This window comes from Schistocerca nitens, chromosome 4 (assembly GCF_023898315.1).
Source record: "Schistocerca nitens isolate TAMUIC-IGC-003100 chromosome 4, iqSchNite1.1, whole genome shotgun sequence".
NCBI classification, from domain to species: domain Eukaryota; kingdom Metazoa; phylum Arthropoda; class Insecta; order Orthoptera; family Acrididae; genus Schistocerca; species Schistocerca nitens.
The window spans coordinates 541,074,765-541,100,220 of NC_064617.1; the positions used below are offsets into that span (position 1 = coordinate 541,074,765).

General features: G+C 45.4%; 1 protein-coding gene across 2 annotated transcripts in view; it reads right to left on the minus strand.

Moving 5' to 3' along the window:
• Positions 1-25,456, minus strand: part of LOC126252107 (disks large-associated protein 5-like) — a 175,636-nt gene that overhangs the window by 39,121 nt on the left and 111,059 nt on the right. For both annotated transcript variants that reach the window (XM_049952969.1, XM_049952970.1), the window contains exon 9: positions 20,468-20,573. In XM_049952969.1, the coding sequence (XP_049808926.1) occupies positions 20,468-20,573 (106 nt within the window). The remainder of the gene's footprint in view (positions 1-20,467; positions 20,574-25,456) is intronic.

Sequence of the window (25,456 nt, forward strand, 5' to 3'; positions counted from 1 at the left end):
GTGAGTCAGGTGGCTTGCGGAGTATGGATGTAGACAGGACAATAAAACATGGCGCACCGTCAATGGATGACCACAGGGGCACAGCAGGGTGGGGTCACCGGACAACAGGTAGCAGTGGCTAAATTTGCAATGCCCAATCTGCAACCTGGCCAAAATGACCTCCTCTCGCCGGGAAAGCTGTGAGGAGGTCATCCAAGCCACCGGGATCGGTTTGATGGCCCTAAGCTTATTTTCATGGAGAGAGGATCAAGCCTCATGCCACAATGATGAAACACGCCGACAAAGAACCCCACTAACATCAGTTAATGGGACACAAAAGGAAGCTGTCTGAGGCAGGAGGACAGCAGCCTTGGCTGCAGCATCATCAGCTTTGTTCCCAGGCACACCAACTTGGCCAAGAATTCACAAAAAAGGGACACGAGTGCCAGTATCAGCTAGCGACTGAAGGGACCCTTGAATTCGTTGCACAAGAGGGTGGTCCGAATATGGGTCACGGAGACTCAATGGCGCTCAAAGAATCAGAGCAGATGGCATACAGAGAATGACGATGGCGGCGGATATACTGAACAGCCTGATAGAGAGCAAAAAGCTCAGCTGCAAAGCTTGAACACTGATCAAGGAGCCGGAACTGAAAGGTATCATCCTCAACGACAAAGGCACATCCGACACCAGCAGTAGTCTTTGAGCCATCTGTGTACATGAAGACGTTATTAGCGAGCCTCAAACAAAGTTCGACAAACCTCGAGCGGTATATTGAATCCGTGGTCCTCTCCTTTGGGAGCGAACTGAGTTCAAGGTGAACACGCACGTGAGCCTGGAGCCAAGGTGGCGTCGGGCTCTCACCCACTTGGAAAGTCGTTGGGAGGGTAAAATCTAGTTGCTGAAGCAGGTGATGAAAGCGAACTCCAGGAGGTAACAGGGCAGAGACATACAGCCCGTATTGGCGGTCGAGAGAGTCGTCAAAGAAGGAGAAATATGACTGGTGGTCGGGCATTGACATCAGTCGGCAGGCGTACTGACAAAGCAACATATAGCGCCGGTAGTTTAGCGGTAATTCGGCATACAGACTCTCAACAGGGCTGGTGTAGAATGCTCCAGTCGCCAGGTTTAACCCCCGATGGTGGATAGAGTTTAGATGGCGTAAGATGGACGGCCGGGCAGAAGATTTTTTTTGTTTTTTTTTTGTTTTGGTTTTGGGGCGCAAAACTTCTATGGTCATTAGCGCCCGGTCCGTGACTTAGGAAACAGTAAAAAACCGAAATTTAAAACCAGCAGCAATGAGAACGAAAGTCATAAAATTGGAGAAACTAAAAGCAGAAGGAAGGCTTAAAAATCCACTACAGAAAGGGGTTGGGTGTCCCCAAAAAAAGCTTCAAATGACTGACGTCATTTCACTGGCACTAATAAACTTGAGAACGCAGTCGGCAGAACGCGCGTCATCTGCTAAAATCGACGATATATCAGGCGATAGCTGTAGACGGGAGCGTAACGGATTAAAATAGGGGCACTCAATTAAAAGGTGTCTTACCGTCCACAGCTGAGAGCAGTGGGGACATAGTGGGGGAGGATCGCCGCTTAAAAGATGTCGATGGCTAAAAAGACAGTGCCCTATCCGGAGTCTAGTTAAAATTACCTCCTCCCGACGACGCGTTCGGGAGGAAGAGGTCCAAGCATAAGGAAGAGCTTTCACGTCCCGCAATTTATTATGGGTAAGTGTCGACCAATGCGTGTCCCATAAATGAACAACACGACGACATAGAACGCTCCGTAGATCGGCGAAGGGAAGCGATTGAATAGCTGGCCGAGGAAGTGAGACTGCAGCCTTGGCTGCAATATCGGCCGCCTCATTTCCACAGATACCAACGTGTCCCGGGAGCCAGAGGAATGCCACCGAGACGCCCCTCAGGTGGAGCAAGCGCAGACAGTCCTGAATCCGGTGGACCAGAGGGTGCACAGGATAAAGAGCGTGGAGACTGAGGAGAGAGCTGAGAGAATCTGAGCAGATAACGTACTGTATCCGCTGATGGCGGCGGATGTAGTGGACAGCCTGGAGAACAGCGTAAAGCTCTGCAGTATAAACCGAACACTGGTCGGGAAGCCGAAAGTGATTTGGGGTGTCGCCAACAATATAGGCACTCCCTACACCTAACGATGTTTTCGAGCCGTCGGTGTAAATAAATGTGGCGTCCGTCATTTGTGCACATAGAGCAGCAAATGCCCGACGATAAACAAGTGAAGGGGTACCATCCTTGGGAAATCGACGAAGGTCACGGAGCAGGCAGATCCGGGGACGGAGCCAAGGCGGCGCTGTACCCCAAGTTGTCAAGAAGGTTTTAGGAAAGCGGAAGGAAAGAGAATGGAGTAGTTGGCGGAAGCAGACTCCCGGTGGTAGTAGGGAGGAGGGGCGGCCTGCATACCATACATCAAAGGAGGCGTCGAAAAAAAGGTCATGGGCTGGATTAGCAGGCATGGAAGACAGATGGCTAGCATAACGACTCAGAAGAACTGCTCGCCGATTGGACAGCGGAGGTTCAGCAGTCTCAGCATAAAGGCTTTCCACAGGGCTGGTGTAAAAAGCTCCAGACACTAAACGTAATCCACGGTGGTGGATAGAGTCGAGACGCCGAAGAATAGATGGCCGAGCAGAGGAGTAGACTATGCTTCCATAGTCCAATTTCGAGCACACTAAGGCGCGATAGAGGCGGAGAAGAACCACTCGGTCCGCTCCCCAGGAGGTACCATTCAGGACACGGAGGGTGTTAAGGGATCGCAGACAGCGAGCCGAAAGATAGGAAACGTGGGAGGACCAGCACAGTTTTCTGTCAAACATAAGACCCAAGAATTTAGCGACGTTGGAAAACGGAAGGTTGACAGGACCTAGATGTAAGGAGGGCGGAAGAAACTCCTTAAGTCGCCAAAAATTAACGCAAACGGTCTTACTGGGAGAAAAACGGAAGCCGGTGTCGATGCTCCAAGAGTGGAGGCGATCGAGACATCCTTGAAGACGTCGTTCAAGAAGGCTGGTCCGTTGAGAGTTGTAGTAGATCGCAAAATCGTCCACAAAGAGGGAGCCCGAGACATCAGGAAGGAGACAATCCATAATTGGATTGATGGCAATGGCAAACAGTACAACACTCAGCACGGAGCCCTGGGGTACCCCGTTTTCTTGGGACAAAGTACGGGAGAGAGTAGTGTTCACCCGCACCCTAAATGTGCGCTCCGCCATAAATTCGTGAAGAAAAGGGGCAGCTGACCCCGAAAGCCCCAAGAGAACAGTGTGCGGAGGATGCCTGTCCTCCAACAGGTATCGTATGCTCTCTCCAGATCAAAAAATATTGCTTCTGTTTGGCGTTTCCGGAGAAAATTGTTCATGATATAAGTGGAGAGAGCAACAAGATGGTCAACTGCAGAACGATGCTTTCGGAATCCGCATTGGGCAGGTGTTAAAAGATTGCGGGATTCCAGCCACCACGCTAAACGGTAATTCACCATATGCTCCAAAACCTTACTGACACTACTCGTGAGAGAAATGGGGCGATAGCTAGAGGGGAGATGTTTGTCCTTTCCAGGTTTCGGAACAGGAACGACGATAGCTTCCCGCCATCGTCTGGGAAAAGTACTGTCGGTCCAAATTCGATTATAAAGGCGAAGGAGGTAACGCAGACTATGGGTTGATAAATGTAGCAACATTTGGACATGGATACCATCCGGTCCTGGGGCGGAGGAGCGAGAAGAAGAGAGTGCATGTTGGAGTTCCCGCATGGAGAAAACAATATTGTAGCTTTCGCGATTTTGAGAGGAGAAAGCAAGAGGTCGCACTACGGCTGCACGTTTCTTCGGGAGAAACGCTGGCGGGTAATTTGAAGAGCTCGAAATCTCAGCAAAGTGCTGACCCAACGAGTTAGAAATTGCGACGGGGTCCACTAATGTGTCATGCGCGACAGTGAGACCAGAGACCGGGGAGAAACTAGGCGCGCCTGAGAACCGTCGAAGCCGACTCCAAACTTCCGAGGAGGGAGTGAAGGTGTTAAATGAGCTAATAAAGAATTTCCAGCTTGCCTTCTTGCTATCGCGGATGACGCGACGGCATCGCGCACGGAACTGCTTATAGCAGATACAGTTGGCCAAAGTAGGATGGTGGCGGAAAACGCGGAGAGCACGTCGCCGCTCACGTAGTGCATCACGGCATGCCTCGTTCCACCAAGGAACTGGGGGGCGCCGGGGTAATTCGGAGGTGCGTGGTATTGAATGTTCCGCAGCTGTAAGAATAACGTCGGTAATATGTGTGACCTCATCGTCGACGCTGGGAAAGTGACGGTCATCGAATGTCGCTAGAGACGAAAAAAGTATCCAATCGGCTTGAGCAAACTTCCAGCGTCGCGGGCGCATGTAGGGCAGGTGAGGCTGCAGTCTAAGGACACATGGAAAGTGGTCACTCGAGTGTGTATCATCAAGGGCGAACCATTCGAAGCGCCGAGCTAGCGGAACAGTACCGACCGCAAGGTCCAAATGAGATAAATTTGTCGTGGAGGCAGACAAAAATGTAGGGACCCCAGTGTTGAGGCAAACTAGATCTGCTTGGTGGAAGACGTCTAGCAATAGTGAGCCAGGTGGACAAGGATGTGGAGATCCCCAAAGCGGGTGGTGGGCATTGAAGTCCCCAACCAGCAAATATGGGGGTGGAAGCTGACCAAGAAGATGAAGGAGATCAGCTCGTGCCATTGGTGTGGACGATGGAATGTATACAGTACAAAGAGAGAACGTGTATCCGGAAAGGGAAAGACGGACGGCGACAGCTTGGAAGGAGGTGTTTAAATGGATTGGGTGATAATGGAGAGTTTCATGGAGAAGAATCATGAGTCCTCCATGTGCTGGAGTGCCTTCAACAGAGGAGAGATCATATCGGACGGACTGAAAATGAGGGAGAACAAAGTGGTCATGGGGACGCAGCTTTGTTTCCTGAAGACAGAAGATGACCGGCGAGTAGGATTGTAAGAGGATCGACAATTCATCCTGATTGGCACGAATACCGAGGATATTCCAGTGGATAATGGACATAGGGTGAACAGAAAATGGAGGAATGTGACCAAGGTCGCTGTCAACTCAACTCAACGACTACTCTGAGCTTGCGACCGACAGCATGGAATGGCATTCAGCCGAAGGCAGAAGATCCTGATCCATAGGTTGGTCAGGAGCAGCTCCTGCCACCAGCGACCGGCCGGTTGATTGGCCGCCAGCAGTGCGCCTCGGCGACACAGAAGACGGCCGAGGGCGATTTCCGCCAGGTGGTGCTGTAGATGGGACACGCCTTGGCGGAGAAGGAGAGGAACTGGGTTTCTTTGTAGCCTTCTTGGAAGTATGATGTTTAGAGGAAGGAGGAACCGATGGTTGGGAAGATGCCGTACGTAAAAACTCTTCACGAGTATGCTCTTTTTTCGAAGTCTTGGTGTCTGACTTTTGGGCTCGAGATTTAGCAGAACCCGACGAAGGGTGAGCCAGAGAGTGGGCAGGCGAAAGTGGTGAGGTTGAACGTGCGATCTTTGCGCTGGCCGATCTGACGACCGTGGCATAAAGGTGAGGTCGCATGTCTGCGTGGCCGCCTCCTTTGTTGGCCGATGAGAAGCAAGGACAGCGCTGTATTTTCCTTTCTGAGGCACGGTGGGCTGTCGACTGGCGAATAATTTTCGAGCAGCAAAGGTCGACACCTTTTCCTTTACTCTAATTTCCTGGATGAGCTTTTCGTCCTTAAAAACGGGACAATCTCGAGAGGAAGCAGCGTGGTCACAGTTGATGCAGCGAGGGGATGGAGGTGGACAAGCACCCTCATGGGCATCCTTGCCACACGTAACACATTTGGCCGGATTGGAACAGGACTGGCTGGTGTGATTGAACCGCTGACACCGATAGCAACGAGTAGGGTTTGGGACATAAGGGCGAACGGAAATTATCTCATAGCCTGCTTTGATTTTCGATGGGAGTTGAACTTTGTCAAATGTCAAGAAGACAGTGCGGGTTGGAATGATGTTCGTGTCAACCCTTTTCATAACCCTATGAACAGCCGTTACGCCCTGGTCAGACAGGTAGTGCTGAATTTCTTCGTCAGACAGTCCATTGAGGGAGCGTGTATAAACGACTCCACGCGAGGAATTTAAGGTACGGTGCGGTTCCACCCGGACAGGGAAAGTGTGTAGTAGTGAGGTACGCAGCAATTTTTGGGCCTGGAGGGCACCGACTGTTTCTAACAACAGGGTGCCATTCCGTAATCTGGAACAAGACTTTATTGGACCTGCAATTGCGTCGACACCTTTCTGAATAATGAAAGGGTTGACCGTGGAGAAGTCGTGACCTTCGTCAGACCGAGAAACAACAAGGAACTGTGGCAACGATGGAAGAACTGACTGTGGCTGAGACTCAGTGAACTTACGTTTGTGAGCAGACATAGTGGAAGGTGAGGAAACCATTGCGGAAGAATCCCCCATGATTACCAGCGTCTCCGATGGTGCGCTCCTCCCTTGTGGGGGCCCTCTCTGAGGGCACTCCCGCCTTAGGTGATTGTTCACACCTCAGGTCACACCTCCCGACAAACGGACGGAGGGACCAATTGGCACTTTCGGAAGGTATCAGCTCGGGTAATCACCCCTCCATGGGCCTGGCCGTTACCAGGGGTTACGTACGTGTCCTACCTGTCTACCCGGGGCGGGGAATTACGCGTTACCCCGTCACCGGTTACGCATGGAAGTGCGTGGGTTGGCCTTCAGACACGCACAGGGAGGAAGAAAGAGAAAGGGAAAGGAAAGAAGAGAGGTCTCAAACGCCGCAGCGGAGAAAAGGGTAGAGAGAAGAGGTAAGGAAAAGAGAAGGACAAAGGAAGGATGAAGACTTACAAGCAAGGAAGGCGAAGAATGTAGTATATTTACAAGCGTCCGTCTCCGGACGTAGGCACAAACCATAACCCCAGAGGGGGAGAAAGGGAAAGAAAGAGCCAGAGGTGGGGTGGGGTGGGGGGGCGAAGATGGGGGATGGGGAAGGATACGGAAAGGGAAGGTATGCAGCCCAGAAAGGAAGGAAGGCCACATCAGCTCGGGGTCCCGTGCTCGCTACGCACGTATCCACAAAAGAGTTGTGGATCCCCTGGGGGGCCGGGCAGAAGAGTAGACAAAGCTCCCATAATCCAGCTTTGATTGGACAATGGACCGACATAGGTGAAGCAGGAACATTTAGGGAACGGGTACAATGAGCAGCCAAGTCAGACACATGTGGAGACCAGCAAAGTAAGACCTAAAAATTTTGTTGTCTCCACGAATGGGAGAGCAACGGGACTGAGGTGTAAGGATGGTGGAAAAAACTGTTTGTAAAACCAGAAGTTCATACAGACTGTTTTCTCACCAGAAAAATGGAAACCATTAGCAATACTCCAGGAATATAGACGGTTTAGACAACGCTTCAGGAGACATGTTCTCTGAGCACTGCAGTAAATCGTGAAGTCGTCCACGAAAAGGGAGCCTGAAACGCCAGGTGAAAGGCAATCCATTAATGGATTGGTAGCTATGGCAAAAAGGGCCATGCTCAAAACTGAGCCCTGGGGCACTCCATTCTCCTGGCGAAAGGCATCTGACAAAACAGAACTCACACATACCCTGAACATTCGATCCATTAAAAATGCATTAATAAAAAGAGGGAGGTGGCCGAAAAAGGCCCCAAGTGTGCATGGTGCAGAGAATGCCCACCCTCCAACAGGTGCCATAAGCCTTCTCCAAACCTAAGAATACAGCCACCACCTGGCACTTCCGCAAAAAGTTGTTCATAATGAAGGTCGACAAGTTAACTAGGTAGTCAACAGCAGAACCAACGCCAACGAAAGCCACATTGGACAATGATAAGGAGGCGTCGAGATTCAAGGAGCCAAACCAATCGAGAATTTACCATGCGCTCCATCACCTTGCAGACGCAGCTGGTAAGGGAGATGGGGCGATAACTGGAAGGAAGGTTTTTGTCCTTTCCTGGTTTGGGTATGAGAACAACAATTGCTTCACGCCAGCGTGTGGGAACATGACCTTCAGTCCAGATGCATTTATAGGCGTGAAGAAGAAAGCCTTTACCTACAGGAGAAAGGTTCTTCAGCATCTGAATACGGATACCATCGAGCCCCGGAGCAGAGGATCGGGACCGGGCAAGTGTACTTTCAAGTTCTCGCACAGTGAAGGTGGCATTGTAAATTTCACGATTCAAAGATCGGAGGGAGGTGGCCGTGCCTCCTCTGCTTGTTTGCAGGGGAGGAAGGCAGGGTGGTAACGGACAGAGCTCGAAACCTCCGCGAAAAAGCGGCCGAAGGCATTTGAGAGATCCTCAGGTCCACAAGGACTTCATTCGCTACAGTCAGGCCAGAAACCGGGGAGTGAACCTTGGTGCCAGATAGCCAGCGCAGGCTACCCCAGACAACCGAACGAGGAGTAAAACTATTGAATGAGCTGGTGAAAGCCACCCAGCAAGCCCTTTTGCTTTCTTTGATAACACTACAACATTGTGCACGGAGACGTTTGTAACTGATACAGTTCGCCATAGTAGGGTGGTGTTGGAAGGTGCGTAAAGCACGTCGCCGAGCATGAATAGCGTCACTGCATGCTGTAGTCCACCAGGGGACTGGGACTCGATGTGGAGAAGAGGAAGTACGAGGGATGGAATATTCAGCAGCAGTGAGAATAACGTCCATGAGGTATGTGACCTGACTATCACAGCTGGAGAAGTTTTGATCATGGAAGGTAGCCAGAGAGGTGAAAAGCCCCCAGTCGGCTTTGGAGATGTTCCAGCTAGTGGAACGTGGAGAAGGGGTGTGATGCAGGAGACTGATTACGCAGGGGAAATGGTCGCTCGATTATGTGTCAGACAGAGCATACAGACTCGAGCCAACGTGCAAGCTGGATAGTGGATATTGAGAGGTCCAAGTGGGAATCGGTATGCGTTGCATCCGAAAGGAAGGTAGGTGCACTGGTATTTAAGCAGACTAGATTGAGGTGGTTGAAAAGGTTTGCCATGAGGAAGCCTCTCGGGCAGGATGCTGGAGAGCCCCAAAGGGGATGGTGGGCATTAAAGTCTACAATCAACAAAAATGGTGTAGGAAGCTGAGCAATCAGTTGTATCGTGTCTGTCCTAGTAAAGGCAGATGATGGAGTGTAAACAGTACAAATGGAAAATGTGAAAGTGGGGAGAGTAATTCGGACAGCAACTGCCTGCAGATCTGTGTGCAATGCGATTGGATTGTAGTAGACATCACCCCGAACCAGCAACATGACCCCTCCATGAGCGGGAATACCTGCCGCAGGGGGTAGGTCTAAACGCATGGAGGTAAGGAGTGCCAGGTCAATACGATCGCATGGACGTAACTTCGTTTCTTGGAGACCTACGACAAGCGGGCAGTGCATCCGAAGGAGCAATTTTAGTTCCTCTCGGTTGGACCGAATGCCGCGAATATTCCATTGAAGAAGTGCCATCATGAAAACGAAAAGAAAAAGAAGAAACAAGAAAGGGTCACCTCGATGGCCACTGAGGACCTGGCTTCAAGGGAGCACTGCTGCTGCAATCGATAGGTGGTGAGTCATAGTCCACCAACTCAACAGTTGCGTCTACCACCTTCCTGAGCTGGTCACGAGGGGCAGCTTCTTCCACCAGTGAAAGGCCAGATGATTGGCTACCAGCGGTGCGGCCTGGCGAAACTGAAGATGGCCGGGACAACAACCGCTGGGTGGCGCAGGAGAAGAACTGCACCTCGTCGGAGATGGAGAACTCTTTTTTCTATGAGCCTTCTTTGAAGTAGTACGTTTTGTAGAAAGAACAGTAGATGGCTGTGAAGTTTGTGTACGCAAGAAATCTTCACGTGTCGGTTCTTTTTTGAAGGTCCGAGCATCTGATTTAGAGGTCCTCGTCTTAGCAGTAGCAGATGATGTTTGAGCCTTAGGGTTGGTGGGAGGAAGAGGTGATGTTGATTGGGCGATCTTAGCACTGGCCGATCTGACGACCGAATCGCTAAACGTTAGATCGCATGTCTGTGTAGCTACCTCCCTGGTAGGCCAAGGAGAGGCGAGATCAGCACTGTATTTACCTGCCAGAAGCACAGTGGGCTTTCTGCTACTGAGTAACTTGCGAGCAGCCGAGGTCGACACCTTCTCTTTCACTCGAATTTCCTGTATACTTTTCTCATCTTTGTAGACAGGGCAGTCGCGATAGGAGGCAGCATGGTCACTAATACAGTTGATGCAACGAGAGGACGGAGGTGGACAGTCACCCTCATGGGCGTTCCTGCCACAGGTAACGAACGCATTTAGCCGCACTTCAACAAGACTGCTGTGTATGGTTAAACCGCTTACATTGGGAACACCTTGTAGGGATGGGTACATAGGGCCAAACAGAAATGATCTCATAACCCACTTTAATTCGTGAAGGCAATTGCACATTGTTGAATGTCAGGAATATGGTTCGGGTTGGTATGAGGTCCTTGTCGACCCTTTTCACGACCCGATGGACGGCCCTCACTCCCTGATCAGAGAGTAAAGACAGAATCTCTTCATCAGTTGGTCCGTCGAGTGATCTGGTATACACCATGCCTCCACCTGTACAGGAAATGTGTGTAAGAGAGTGGCTCGAAGTAATTTTTGGGCCTGGAAGGCGCTCTGTCTCCAACAGCAAGGGACCGTTGCGCAACCAAGTGCAAGATTTCACTGGTCCTGGTCACTGGTGCTGGTGGTAGAATTTTCGGAACAAGAGTTTCATCTAGCTTTCTTTTTTGGGCAGAAGAAGAAAAATCCATTGTGGACGAATCCCCCATGATTACCAGTGTCTCCAATGGCGCGTTCCTTCCTTGTGGGGGCCCTCTCAGAGGGCACTCCTACCTTAGGTGATTGGTCACACCTCCCGAGAAATGGACGGAGGGACCAATCGGCATGTTCAGAAGGAAACAGCTCACGCAATCACCCCTCCCTGGGCCTGCTATTTACCAGGGGGTACATGCATGCCTTACTTGTCTACCCAGGGCGGGGAATTACGTGTTACCCCGTTACCGGCTACGCAGAGAGAGGAAAGAGAGAGAGGGATAGAGGGGTAGAAGAAAGAATCTCAAACGCCGAAGTGGAGGATAAGACACGGAAAAGAAGGCAAGGAGAATGAGGCAGAAATAGAAGCAAGGGCATGAACGCGAGGAGAAGAGTGAACGTAGGGAAAGACCAATAGAGGAAGAAAGTGTGAGGATGGAGAAAAACAAAGGAAACAGGATCCTGGAGTGTTCAAACGTCCGTCTCCGGACAAAGGCTCAATACATTACTCCCAAGAAGAGGGAGTGTGAAGGGGAGGTAAGGGGGGGGGGGAAATTGGGGACGAAGAGGGATGGGGAAGGGGGATAGGGCAGCCCGGAAAGGAAGGGGGATAGGGCAGCCCGGAAAGGAAGGAGAACTGCACTAGCTCGGGGCCCTGTGCTCGCCACGCACGTATCCACAAAAGAGTTGTGGACCCCCTTGGGGGGACATGTTGTCTGAACCTACCGGTTTTGAATTGCTTCAATGTCTTCCTTCAATTTGACCTGGTATGGATCCCAAACACTTGAGCAGTACTTAAGAATAGGTTGCATCAATGTCCTATACGTAGTGTCCTTCACAGGTGAACTACTGTTTTCTAAAATTCTCCCAATAAACCGAAGCCAACCATTTGCCTTTCCTACCACAGTTCTCACATGCTCATTCCATTTCATATTGCTTTGCCAAGTTACGTGCAGATATTTAAACTACTTCACTGTGTCATACAGAACACTTAGTAATACTGTTTCCGAACATTACAGGTTTGTTCTTGCTACGCATCAGCATTAACTTACATTTTTCCACATTTAGAGCAAGCTGCTATTCGTCACAATAATTAGAAATTTTGTTTTATCTGTCCTGCACCTTCCTACAGTTACTCAGCTTTGAAACCTTACCATACACCACAGCATCATCAGCAAACAACTGCAGATTGCTGCCCAACTTGTCTGCCAAATCATTTATGTGTACAGAGGACAACAGGGGTCCTGTCACACTTCCCTGGGCACTTCTCATGATACCCTTGTTCTGATGAACATTTGTCATCGAGGACAACATACTGGGTTCTATTACTAAGGAAGTCTTTGAGCCACTTGCATATCTGTGAATTTATTCCATATGCTTGTACCTTCATTTACAGTGTGCAATGGGGTACTGTGTCAAACGTTTCCCAGAAATCTAGAAATCTGGAATTTGCTTGTTGCCCTTCATCCATAGTTTGCAGTATATTGTGTGAGAAAAGGACAAGCAGAGTTTCGCATAAGCAATGTTTTCTAAAACCATGCTGATTCATGGACGTAAGCTTCTCAGTCTCAAGATAGTTTATTATGTCTCAGCTGGGAACCTGTTCAAGGATCCTGCAGCAAACCGAAGATAGGGATATTGGTATGTAATTTTGCAGGTCTGTTCTTTTATCCTTCTTATATACTCGAGTCACCAGCACTTTTTTCCAGTCACTTGAAACTTTGTACTAGGCAAGAGATTGAAGATAATGCAAGCTGGGTAAGGGCCAACGCCACTGAGAACTCTTTGTAAAACTGAATTGGGATTCCACCCAGACCTGGTGATTTGTTTGCTTAAAAAAAAAAAAAAGAAAAATTCAAATGGCTCTGAGCACTATGGGACTTAACATCTGAGGTCATCAGTCCCCTAGAACTTAGAACTACTTAAACCTAGCCAACCTAAGGACATCACACACATCCATGACCCAGGCAGGATTCGAACCTGCGACTAGCGGTCACGTGGTTTGAGACTGAAGCATCTAGAACTGCACGGCCACACCGGCCGGCTTGCTTTCAAATATTCAAGTTGTTTCTCTACACCAGGGACATTTATTATTATGTCGACCAAATGACACTATGATTGTACGATTCTGCTGTGTGAACGATTTTTTGAATGTGAAATTTAAAACTTTGGTTTTCGTTTTGCTATGTTCAACTGCCACACCAGACTGGTGAAGGGAATGACTGGAAACCTTACACCCACTTAGCGATTTTACATCAAACCAGAATTTTTTCAGGTGCTCTGCCAGATCTTTTGCTACGATGTGATGCTGGTAGTAGTTGTATGCTTTGCATATACATCTTTTCACAGATGCACAAATTTCTACTACCCTTTGCTTGTCATCATTTGTGCATTCTCTTTTGAACCAAGAGTGCAACAGCCTCTGCTTTCTCAGCATCTTCCGAATTTTGTTATTAAACCATGGTGGGTCTTTTCCATCCTTATCCATTTATTAACCAAAAACCTCTCCAGACCACGATTTACAATCTGCTTAAACTTTGACCATAATTCCTCTATGTCCATCTTACTGGAACAAAGTGATATTAATTCATTGTCTAAGAGAGATGCTAACAGCATCTCTTCTATCTAGCAGAAACACTGTCCTGGCCTTCTTGACTGCTTTATTAACTTTCATAACCATAGTTGCTGTAATAACATCATGATCGCAAATCCTGTTTCTAAGCTGACATTATCGATAAGGTAAAGTAGATTTGTAGCTAAAAGATCAAAGATCTTTCCATTGTGTGCTGGCTTCCAAGCTAGCTACTCAAGACATCAGAAAAATGTTAAAAAGTATTTCGCATGACTGTCTGTCTATACCGGTTCTTCCAAATGTTGCCATTTCTGAGGTTGTGGTTACCGTGGGACCAGTTTTTATTCAAATACATATCGAATTTCGCCTCTATACAGATGTGAGAAAGTCTCAGTGTCACTTACTCCCAAATATATGTCTTCCCACTGCTCTCATTGGCTGCATAGAACTAGCAGATGACACACGTTCATTCGTTCCTGTCATACGTCACAGTGAGCATCAGCAACATTGTAGAACAAAACTTAAGTATGCCACTGCCCCTGATCTTTACTTTTACTGTCTCCTGCAGAAATGAATACTATTGTTGAGTATTTGAGTAATCTTAAATGCAATTCAATTCCAACTATGAGTGGACTGAGGTAAACTGCAGTTCAAATGTGGTAATTGTTCCTAAAAAGCCAAAGTACGTGGTATACAATCCCATATTTGGCAAAATGATGTTATTTGCTCCCTGCTCACCACTCACCTCCGCGCCCTCCTCTGGCGTCAATGCTCCTCCTCCAACCCGTTGCAGTTCTGTGCTTGAGCAGCTGTGAAACACGGATTGCAATACACTATGTGATCAACAGTATCCGGATACCTGGCTGAAAATGACTTACAAGTTTGTGGTACCCTCCATTGGTAATGCTGGAATTCAATATGGTGTTGGCCCACCCTTAACCTTGATGATATCTTCCAATCTCGCAGGCATACTTTCAGTCACGTGCTGGAAGGTTTCTTGGGGAATGGCAGCCCATTCTTCATGGAGTGCTACACTGAGGAGAGGTATCTATGTCAGGCAGTGAGGACTGGCACGAAGTCATCGTTCCAAAACATCACACAGCTGTTCAAAATGATTCAGGACAGGACTCCGTGCAGGCTAGTCCATCACAGGGATGATGTTGTTGTGTAACCACTCCGCTGCAGGCCACACATTATGAATAAGTGCTTGATTGTGTTGAAAGATGCAATCCCCATCCCTGACCTGCTCTTCGACAGTTGGAAGCCTAAAGGTGCTTAAAACATCTACGTAGGCCTCTGTGATAGAGCCATATAGAACAACAAGGGGTGCAAGCCCCCTCCATGAAAAACATGACCACACCATGATGTTCACCAGGCATTCGCCATACCCACACCCTGCCATTGGATCGCCACATTGTGTACTGTGATTTATCACTCCACACAACGTTTTTCTACTGTTCAATCGTCCAATGTTTACGCTCCTTACACCAAGCGAGGCGCCCATGAAGGGTCTTGCCGTTGTAATTTCCTCATGCAACAACAATTACAGTCAGTTTAATATGATTGATTTCTTTGTTAGGCATTTCATTCTCAATAAATTTTCCTTCTTGTCTCATCTGAATGTCGTCATGTTGTAAAGCTGATTAAAAGCTGGTAAAGTTTTTACCCAGTATTCTAATACATGAACAGTAATCGAATTTCTCATTTGAAACCCCCTTTGTTAATCATTATAGTCTCTTATAAAAAAAAAATAAAATACTGAGCTGTGTTCAGAATCAAGTAATGTTTCTGGGGAAGGAGAACATTTTAGCTTTTGAATGTTACCTTACTTAAAAAGCAGCAGTAATGTTTGTACGTGGTACCCATATGTGTATTAGAACTTATTGCAAACCTGTTGAAGTACAACAACAGTTTGCAAGATGATAGAATTCAGTGCTATTTCCTCCTGTGTGTCACAAAACCATCAAATTTTAAGCAGAGCGACCGATTGTTGTCGGGGATAATTCAAACTTTCTCTCACATCCCTTTCACTATTGCTGCACAAGTTAAATGTCATGCGATTGTTTGAGCAACTCTGATATTGTATCGAGAGCTTCGGCGTAACTGAAATCTTGAACCTGTTTGAATTCTAGTGTCGCTTGCCCAGATCAGCCCTTCCGAATTCTTCAAAATACATTTGCGCATGACCTCAATATCCAATGCTTGATCTGTAAGTGAAAGACGACTCCTATATACTTTATTGAACAATGCGACCCTGTATTTTTCAAATGACGAATCTGGGGAAAAACCTCATCTTACGATCAGGTAAATACGGAATTTTGTCAATATAACCAACAAGTCGGCAGGCTTACTTAAAAAATATTTCTTACAGTTAATAAAGCTTGTTAGTGCTGTTGAATGGTACAGCCTTAGGAGAATCTCTGTCAAGGTTTAGTGCTGACTGCCATATGTTTGGATGACTTAGGACCAACTCAGTGCAACAGAAAATGAGTAAGTAACGCTAGGAAGAATAATGTATAAATCATACATGACCTAATTTTGACAATATTATGAAAAGGAAAGTTGATACCATATAGCGGAGATGCTATGTTGTAGATAGACACAACAAAAATATTCTCACAATTGAGGTCTTTGGCCATTAAGGCCTTCATCAACAGTAGAGGAAGGACACACACACACACACACACACACACACACACAAACAACTGCAGTCTCAGGCAACTTAAACCACAATGGCAGTTCAATGTAACTGAATCCCTGATACAGGCATCACAGTCATGTTTGATTCAGTTAGTTAGTGGTATGTCCTTGAATCAAACAGTATGAGTAAAATATTAGAACTGCTTGCAAATAATGCAAAAAGTTTGCATTTCATTTAAGCAATTACCATGACACATATTAACGCTGAAATATTTCTTTGACATACTAAATAAGTACTGAGCTTAATAAGCACTAGCTCAGATTTAATTGATCTATAACATGAGCCAAGCAACTCAAAACGTTCAACGATCCTACTGCTTGAAAAACAAATGTTCAAGCAGCGTGGGTGACACAGTTATTCCCATACAAATGGGTATTTAAAATATTCTAAGTCCAGACATTTCCACTGGAACTTATGTTCTCAATTCACATGCATCACCATAACATCTTTAACACTATGACCAGCCACAAAAAATTTATAATATGAATTAAACTGAAAAGAACAGTACAGAACTATGCTACCTGAGTCTGAACTAGAAAATGTCTGCCTTCAGGACTGTTATGCACAATGGGTCTCCGAGTGAAATTTGCTTGTCCTTTCATATGTTGTTAATAGTCATATCTCCTTAATTTACACACTAAATACCCAGAACAAAGAAAATATAAGTTTGAAAAATAAATAATCTATTTTGACATTACGTTCTTATTCTATAAGGACAATGTTCTCTATCTATCATTTACTTAAGCTGGGCACTATAATCCGCACTTTCTGCCTCAATATTTCTATGAGAAGAGATCACATTAACAGTTGAAATTATAGGTTAACTTGTGTATATATTGCATAAGAAACAGAAACTGTAGTCTGCATTGTATGGTATGCTGTAATGGTTTTCTTTAATTTACTACCAGCTTCAAGTTATTAACTTACATGAAAGATGTGTCATTAGTGGAATATCAGCAATAAATACTTATTTGTTTGCCAAGCACTTGTATGCATTAGAAAAACAGAGGTAATCATGGCTTACAAAACAACTAGAGTATTGTAGCACTTATAAATGATCCATTGCCAGCCTTTTTCTAACACCTGACACTTTTAAATGACAGCCTTTTAATAAAACATTAGTAACTACTCTAATATTTGCACTACGTGGTGGATGCTGTTGTGCTGTTCAACTATTTCTAAAGGTGGTTTCTGATAATATCTGTTCCGTAAACATCCACTGGAAGAGACCTGGAGACACTGGAAGATTTCAGATAGATTATGTAATGGTAAGACAGAGAATTAGGAACCAGGTTTTAAATTCTAAGACTAGTTCTAAGTTCTAGGGGACTAATGACCTCAGCAGTTGAGTCCCATAGTGCTCAGAGCCATTTGAACCATTTTTTTAAAATTCTAAGACATTTCCAGGGGCACGTGTGAAAAGTGAACACAACTTATTGGTGATGAATTGTAGATTAAAACTGAAGAAACTGCAAAAAGTTGGGCATTTAAGGAGGCGGGACCTGGATAAACCGAAAGAATCAGAGGTTGTAGACAGTTTCAGAGAGAGTATTACGGAACAATTGAGAAGAATGGGAAAGAAATACAGAGGAAGAAGAATTGATAGCTTTGAGAGCTAAAACACTAAAAGGCAGAGGATCAGGTACGTAACACAACGAGGGCTAGTAGAAATCCTAGGTTAACAAAAGGGGTACTGAATTTAATTGATGAAAGGAGATAATATAAAATTGCAGTAAATGAAGCAGGCAAAAAAGAATACAAATATCTCAAAAATGAGATTGACAGGAAGGGCGAAATGGAACACGCGAGGCACTACTGACCCTACAACTTATTTTAGAAGATACATTAAGGAAAGGCAAACCTACACTCCTAGCATTTGTAGACTTAGAGAAAGCTTTTGACAGTGTTTACTGTAATACTCCCTTTCAAATTCTGAAGGTGGCAGGGGTGAAATACAGGGAGCGAAAAGCTATTTACTATCTGTACAGAAGCCAGATGGCAGTTACAAGATTTGAGGGGCATGGAAGGAAATCAGTGGTTGAGAAGGGAGTGAGTCAGGGTTGTAGCCTAACCCCGATGTTAGTCAATCTGTATACTGAGCAAGCAGTACAGGAAACAAAAGAACAATTTTGAGTTGGAATTAAAATCTGTGGAGAAGAAATTAAAACTTTAAGGTTTGCTGAGGACACTGTAATTCTGTCAGAGACAGCAAATGACCTGGAAGAGCAATTGAACGGAATGGATAGTGTCTTGAAAGGCAGCTATAAGACGAACGTCAACAAGAGTAAAACAAGGATAATGGAATGTAGTTGAATTAAAACAGGTGATGGTGAGGGAATTAGATTAGGATACGAGACACAGTAGTAGATGAGTTTTGCTATATGTGCAGCAAAATAACTACTGATGGTCTAAGTGGAGAGGATTGGCAACAGTAAGGAAAGTGTTTCTGAAGAAGAGAAATTTGTTAACATTCAGTATAGATTTATGGGGAGCTAGAATGGAAAAAAAATTGTTTTTTTCACATTTTCGGATTTTTATCTTATTATACAATTTGCTATTTTCCGAATAAAATGATATATATGGCGAGAAGATTGTCACGAAACTGGAATGCGCTGGCCACGTCCAGAAGAGGATGGGCATCAGGTAGAAGAAGTTGAAACAACGTTTGAGAGACAAGAAACTTTATGGTGGTAAAACCACAAGAGGCAAGTTGACAGACAAAATGATTGCTGAACTGCAGCAGTATTACGGGATGGCCATTAGAAATAATACTGAGGATTTGTTGAAACCGAAGCAGGCAGTATGTGCCAGCATCTTCCACAGACAGTCAACTGATAAAAACCAGTACTCCACCTTTGCCCTCCTGGACCTGATTCATGGTGCAAATTACTGCAATGCCCAGTACTCAAAACAGTTCATACAGACATAAACAGTCCATCCCAGCAACAGACATGGATATCATAAAACCCATTTACAGAGACCTGGAAAATTCTGAATTACTGAAGAAGGGTCTGCATGGTCAGATTCAAAATCCCAAAGAGTCATTCAATAATCTTATATGGACTTGTGCACCAAAAAATGTTTTTGTCGGAATGAAGACACTAAGTGGGGGTCAGTGATGCTATTATTGCTTTTAATGATGGCAACATTGGTAGGGTGAAAGTGCTACAGCATATGGGAATTTATCCTGGAGCAAACTGCATCAGAAAACTTGAACGGATGGACAAAGTTCACGTTGATAAAGCAGAATATGCAGTACAGTTGGCCAATAAGGAGCCCAGAAAGAAGAAAAGAAGGAAAAACTTGGAAAAAGATCAAGAGGATGATATGCAGTATGGTGCAGGGTGCTTTTGAGTGACTAATAGTAAAAAATTTAGCATATATTGTGTTACAGTCTTTTTGAAACTTTAGAAGCTGTTCCTGAAAATTTATATTTTCTGTTGCAATTTTCCCTAAATCTCAGAAACCACTTCAAGCAGAGTATTCAAATTTTCATGAAATAATAACATACATATCCTGAGTCTACTGAACTAAAAGAAGAACATAATGTTAAGTATAATTAAAATTATTTAAGATAACGTACAAAAAGTACACAAAATTTTAACTGTCTAATTAAAAAATTGTATTTCCGAAAGCAGTGGCTGAAATGAAATTATTGTACTTCAGTAGACTCAGAAAATACAGTTTAATGACCTGTAAATGTTTCATGTCAATGACTACAGTAGTTCCTGAAATACAGGGAAGCCACGTCAGGATAGGGCGTTACAACTCCCCTTAAGGGTCAGGAAGTCATTTTCGAAAGTATTTATATGGAGTGTAGCCATGTACGGAAGTGAGGCATGGATGATAAACAGTATAGACAAGAACGGCATAGAAGCTTTTGAAATGTGGTACTACAGAAGAATGCTTAAGATTAGATGGGTAGATCACATAACTACTGAGGAGGTACTGAACAGAATTGGGGAGAAGAGAAATATGTGGTACAACCTGACTAAAAGAAAGGATTGGTTGGTAGGACACATTTTGAGGCATCAAGGAATCACCAATTTAGTACTGGAGGGAAGCGTGCGGGGTAAAAATCGTATAGGGAGACCAAGGGATGAATACAGTAAGCAGATTCAGAAGGATGTAGGTTGCAGTAGTTATTCGGAGATGAACGGGCTTGCACAGGATAGATCAGCATGGAGAGCTGCATCAGACCAGTCTTTGGACTGAAGACTATAACAACAATAGCAACAAGCTTCTGAGTGTTCTTCCAAACTGTTGTTTCCATTGTTGCAAAAAGTGGAAACAACAACTTGGCACAACACCTGGAAAGACACCATTAAAAAAGGTAATTGCTTTTTCATCAGTACATGTACTATCACCATTTATAAAAAGACGTAAACCTACCAAATTCAGCCTCTTGATCATTGTTCAGTACATCTGGCGTGAGTTGTTTCATTCTATTGGAAAGTCGTCTACTTGACTTTCTTCCATCAGCAGCTGTGCTATTTACCTGAAAGTAAGAATATATAATATATTGCATTCCAAGACAACAATTAGGTTTTAATTACTTCAGGTCCTAAACAGAATAAATAAACAAAGGAATTTTCTTTGGAGCTGTAATGAGACTGTCACATATTTAATTACTTAAAGAAAGAAATTATGTATCTAGTGCATAACATATCGGAAAACTTCTGACTATTTATTCTGCAGGAAATGCAGATTCAATTCACAAAATTTACAAGTAACATCAATGTACGTAGTTCCATAGCCATAACTTTTTTCTGTGTGCTGGCAATCTAAACTACCTCGTGTTTCATGAACGTATAATAAGAACTTAAGTGTCATGTGGGTCTACCAAAAAAAAGCAATTTAATATTGGGACAAATGTTACTTCGGGTTGGTTGTATTCAGAACAGAGAAGTGGAGGAGATGTGCAGTGTGGTGAGAGACACTCACGAAGTGGACAGTAAAGAATGTCTCAGACATCGAAAGAAATCCCAAATGACACTGAGGGAAGTTCTGAATAAGCAGAGTATAGATCCATTCGAATTAAACCAAATCATTACAAGACTATTTATTTCAGCTACATTAGTTGTGTTTGCATCAGTGATATTAATGATGTTTTTTGTCCAATGATTAACAACGATGCTCTACCAAATACTTTGCTTTATTTAGAAAAGCATTATCAGTGGATATCCAAACAGTTTCTGCTTCATATAAATATTGTAGAATTAATACTATAACTTAGGATACTTTGTCAACTGCACCAACTAGTAACAGTTTACCAACTCCTCACGCTTTTTAATGTAAGATGAGGTTTTATTCACACGGAACACTGAAGAGATACATTTGCCAGTGTAAGAACACCTTTACTTCATAAAATAGTCAATCTCCATAGCCGAGTGGTCAGCATGGATGGCTGTCATGTAAAGGACCTGGGTTTGATTCCCAGTACTACCTAGGAATTCTACCATCACACCCACTCTTGTTATCTCTCTTCTTTTCCGACACTCCCTTGCGGCTGCACACAGCTGCCCTATCCTTTCTCCATCTCGTTCCTGCACACTCCCCAGCAGCACTGCCCTGTCCACCAGCCCTACCCTACCATTCCTTCCCCTTCCCACCCCAGCTTCCTCCTTACCCCCACCCAGTCGCCACTCCCATCGTGCACTGGTGCTCCTACTCGCAGTGTGGCTACAGTTGCCTGAGTCTGCAGTCATGGCAAGTTGCATTTGCGCACACAGATCTTTATTTGTGTTAACTTTTTTGTTCTGCCTATCTGGGACTCAGCATTTCCACTGTATGATGAGTGGCAATTTCCTTTCCATAATATTGTTACATTCAATCCTGGACTTTCCACGGTTTAACTTTGATTTTTAGGAAGACATTACAGAGTGGTATATGGTGGCCATTACACCGTCTTGCAATTTTTGTTTGGTCAATGATTAAGCCAATAAAAATGACTGTATATCCCAAAATGCTAACCGAGTTTTCAGGATCACTAATGAGAAACTGCCTGCCAGTAGAATATATAAACACATAAGAAGTTAGGAAACAATATTCACCTTTTACCTTTTATTTCTCCTTCACTTTCCAGCCTCTATTTACATGCAAAAAACCTGCCATAATAGGATTGGCATCCTGTGCACTCTAATAAACTTTTGCTGTACTACAGGCTTGAAACACAAAAGGGGAAGAAATAAAAATTATGAATATGGCCTTTTAATTCACTAAAGGACCGTAATTTCTATGAAACTTACTGGCAGATTAAAAGTGAATGCCAATCACGACTTGAACTTAGGACCTCTGCCTTTTGCAAGCAAATGCTCGACCGGTTGAGCTACCCAAGCAAAACTCAAGGCCAGTTCTCACAGATTTACTTTCGTCAGTACCTCATCTCCTACCTTAAAGACTTTGCATAAGTTCTCCTGCTTGGGTAACTCAGTCAGTAGAGGACATGCCCATGAAAGGCAAAGGTCCCGAGTTTGTGTCTTAGTGTAGTACACAGTTCTAATCTGTCAGGAAGTTTTATATCAGTACACACATTGCCACAGAGTGAAAATTTCATTCCAGAAACCCCATTTTTTATGTCTACCTATTTGAACTGTATACAGTGTCTGACACTCAGTTGTACAACTTAGCATTTCAGAGTATACAATAACATTTATGACTTAACTGTTTGGGCAAGTGGGACAAAAAGGAGAAGAAAATTTACACACTGGAAACTGCCTGTACATTCTGTTTTTTTCAGTCTGAAGCCTGGTTTGACAGCACTCTCCATGCTAATATATCCTATACAACCCTCTTCATCTCTGTAATACTACTGCAAACTACATCCATTAGAACCCGCTTACTGTAGTGAATCTCTAGTCTCATAATTTTTAACCCGAACATTTCCCTGCATTACCAAACTGATGCCACAGGCTATGTCCTATCAAAGTATGAAGATTTTCCTTTTTTTTTGGCGTCCCAATTTAACTCGGTACGTCCTCAATAATTACAAGGGTGATTATTGCTTCATCAGGAAAGAGGGAAGGAGAGGGAAAGACGAAAGGATGTGGGTTTTAAGGGAGAGGGTAAGGAGTCATTCCAATCCCGGGAGCAGAAAGACTTACCTTAGGAGGAAAAAAGGACAGGTACACACACACACACACACACACACACACACACACACACACACACACACAATCCATCCGCACATACACAGACACAAGCAGACATTTGTAAAGGCAAAGAGTTTGGGCAGAGATGTCAGTCGAGGCGGAAGTACAGAGGCCAAGATGTTGTTGAAAGACAGGTGAGGTACGAGCGGCGGCAACTTGAAATTAGCAGAGGTTGAGGCCTGGCAGATAACGAGAAGAGAGGATATACTGAAGGGCAAGTTCCCATCTCCAGAGTTCTGACAGGTTGGTGTTAGTGGGAAGTATCCAGATAACCCGGACGGTGTAACACTGTGCCAAGATGTGCTGGCCGTGCACCAAGGCATGTTTAGCCACAGGGTGATCCTCATTACCAACAAACACTGTCTGCCTGTGTCCATTCATGCGAATGGACAGTTTGTTGCTGGTCATTCCCACATAGAAAGCTTCACAGTGTAGGCAGGTCAGTTGGTAAATCACGTGGGTGCTTTCACACGTGGCTCTGCCTTTGATCGTGTACACCTTTCGGGTTACAGGACTGGAGTAGGTGGTGGTGGGAGGGTGCATTGGACAGGTTGTACACTGGGGGCGGTTACAAGGGTAGGAGCCAGAGGGTAGGGAAGGTGGTTTGAGGATTTCATAGGGATGAACTAAGAGGTTACGAAGGTTAGGTGGACGGCGGAAAGACACTCTTGGTGGAGTGGGGAGGATTTCATGAAGGATGGATCTCATTTCAGAGCAGGATTTGAGGAGGTCGTATCCCTGCTGGAGAGCTGCTGGAGAGCCACATTCAGAGTCTGATCCAGACCCGGAAAGTATCCTGTCACAAGTGGGGCACTTCTGTGGTTCTTCTGTGGGAGGTTCTGGGTTTGAGGGGATGAGGAAGTGGCTCTGGTTATTTGCTTCTGTACCAGGTCGGGAGGGTAGCTGCGGGATGCGAAAGCTGTTTTCAGGTTGTTGGTGTAATGGTTCAGGGATTCCGGACTGGAGCGGATTCATTTGCCACAAAGACCTAGGCTGTAGGGAAGGGACCGTTTGGTGTGGAATGGGTGGCAGCTGTCATAATGGAGGTACTGTTGCTTGTTGGTGGGTTTGATGTGGACGGACGTGTGAAGCTGGCCATTGGACAGATGGAGGTCAACGTCAAGGAAAGTGGCATGGGATTTGGAGTAGGACCAGGTGAATCTGATGGAACCAAAGGAGTTGAGGTTGGAGAGGAAATTCTGGAGTTGTTCTTCACTGTGAGTCCAGATCATGAAGGTACCAAACTTTGGGTTGGCAGGCCTGGGTAACCAAGAAGGCTTCCTCTTAGCGACCCATGAATAGGTTGGCGTACGAGAGGGCCATCCTGGTACCCATGGCTGTTCCCTTTAATTGTTGGTATATCTGGCCTCCAAAAGTGAAGAAGTTGTGGGTCAGGATGAAGCTGGCTAAGGTAATGAGGAAAGAGGTTTTAGGTAGGGTGGCAGGTGATCGGCGTGTAAGGAAGTGCTCCATCGCAGCGAGGCCCTGGACGTGCGGAATATTTGTGTATAAGGAAGTGGCATCAAAGGTTACAAGGATGGTTTCCGGTGGTAACAGATTGGGTAAGGTGTTGATCTACGTAGGCAGAGATACGTTCTGTGGGGGCTTGGTAACCAGCTACAATGGGGCGGCCGGGATGATTGGGTTTGTGAATTTTAGGAAAAAGGTAGAAGGTAGGGGTGCGGGGTGTCTGTGGGGTCAGGAGGTTGATGGAGTCAGGTGAAAGGTTTTGTAGGGGGCCTAAGGTTCTGAGGATTCCTTGAAGCTCCGCCTGGACATCAGGAATGGGATTACCTTGGCAAACTTTGTATGTGGTGTTGTCTGAAAACTGACGCAGTCCCTCAGCCACATACTCCCGATGATCAAGTACCACCGCCCTGGAACCCTTGTCCGCCGGAAGAATGACGATGGATCGGTCAGCCTTCAGATCACGGATAGCTTGGGCTTCAGCAGTGGTGATGTTGGGAGTAGGATTAAGGTTTTTTAAGGATTGAGAAGCAAGGCTGGAAGTCAGAAATTCCTGGAAGGTTTGGAGAGGGTGATTTTGTGGAAGAGGAGGTGGGTCCCGCTGTGACGGAGGACAGAACTGTTCCAGGCAGGGTTCAATTTGGATAGTGTTGTGGGGAGTTGGATCATTAGGAGTAGGATTAGGATCATTTTTCTTCATGGCAAAGTGATATTTCCAGCAGAGAGTACGAGTGTAGGACAGTAAATCTTTGATGAGGGCTGT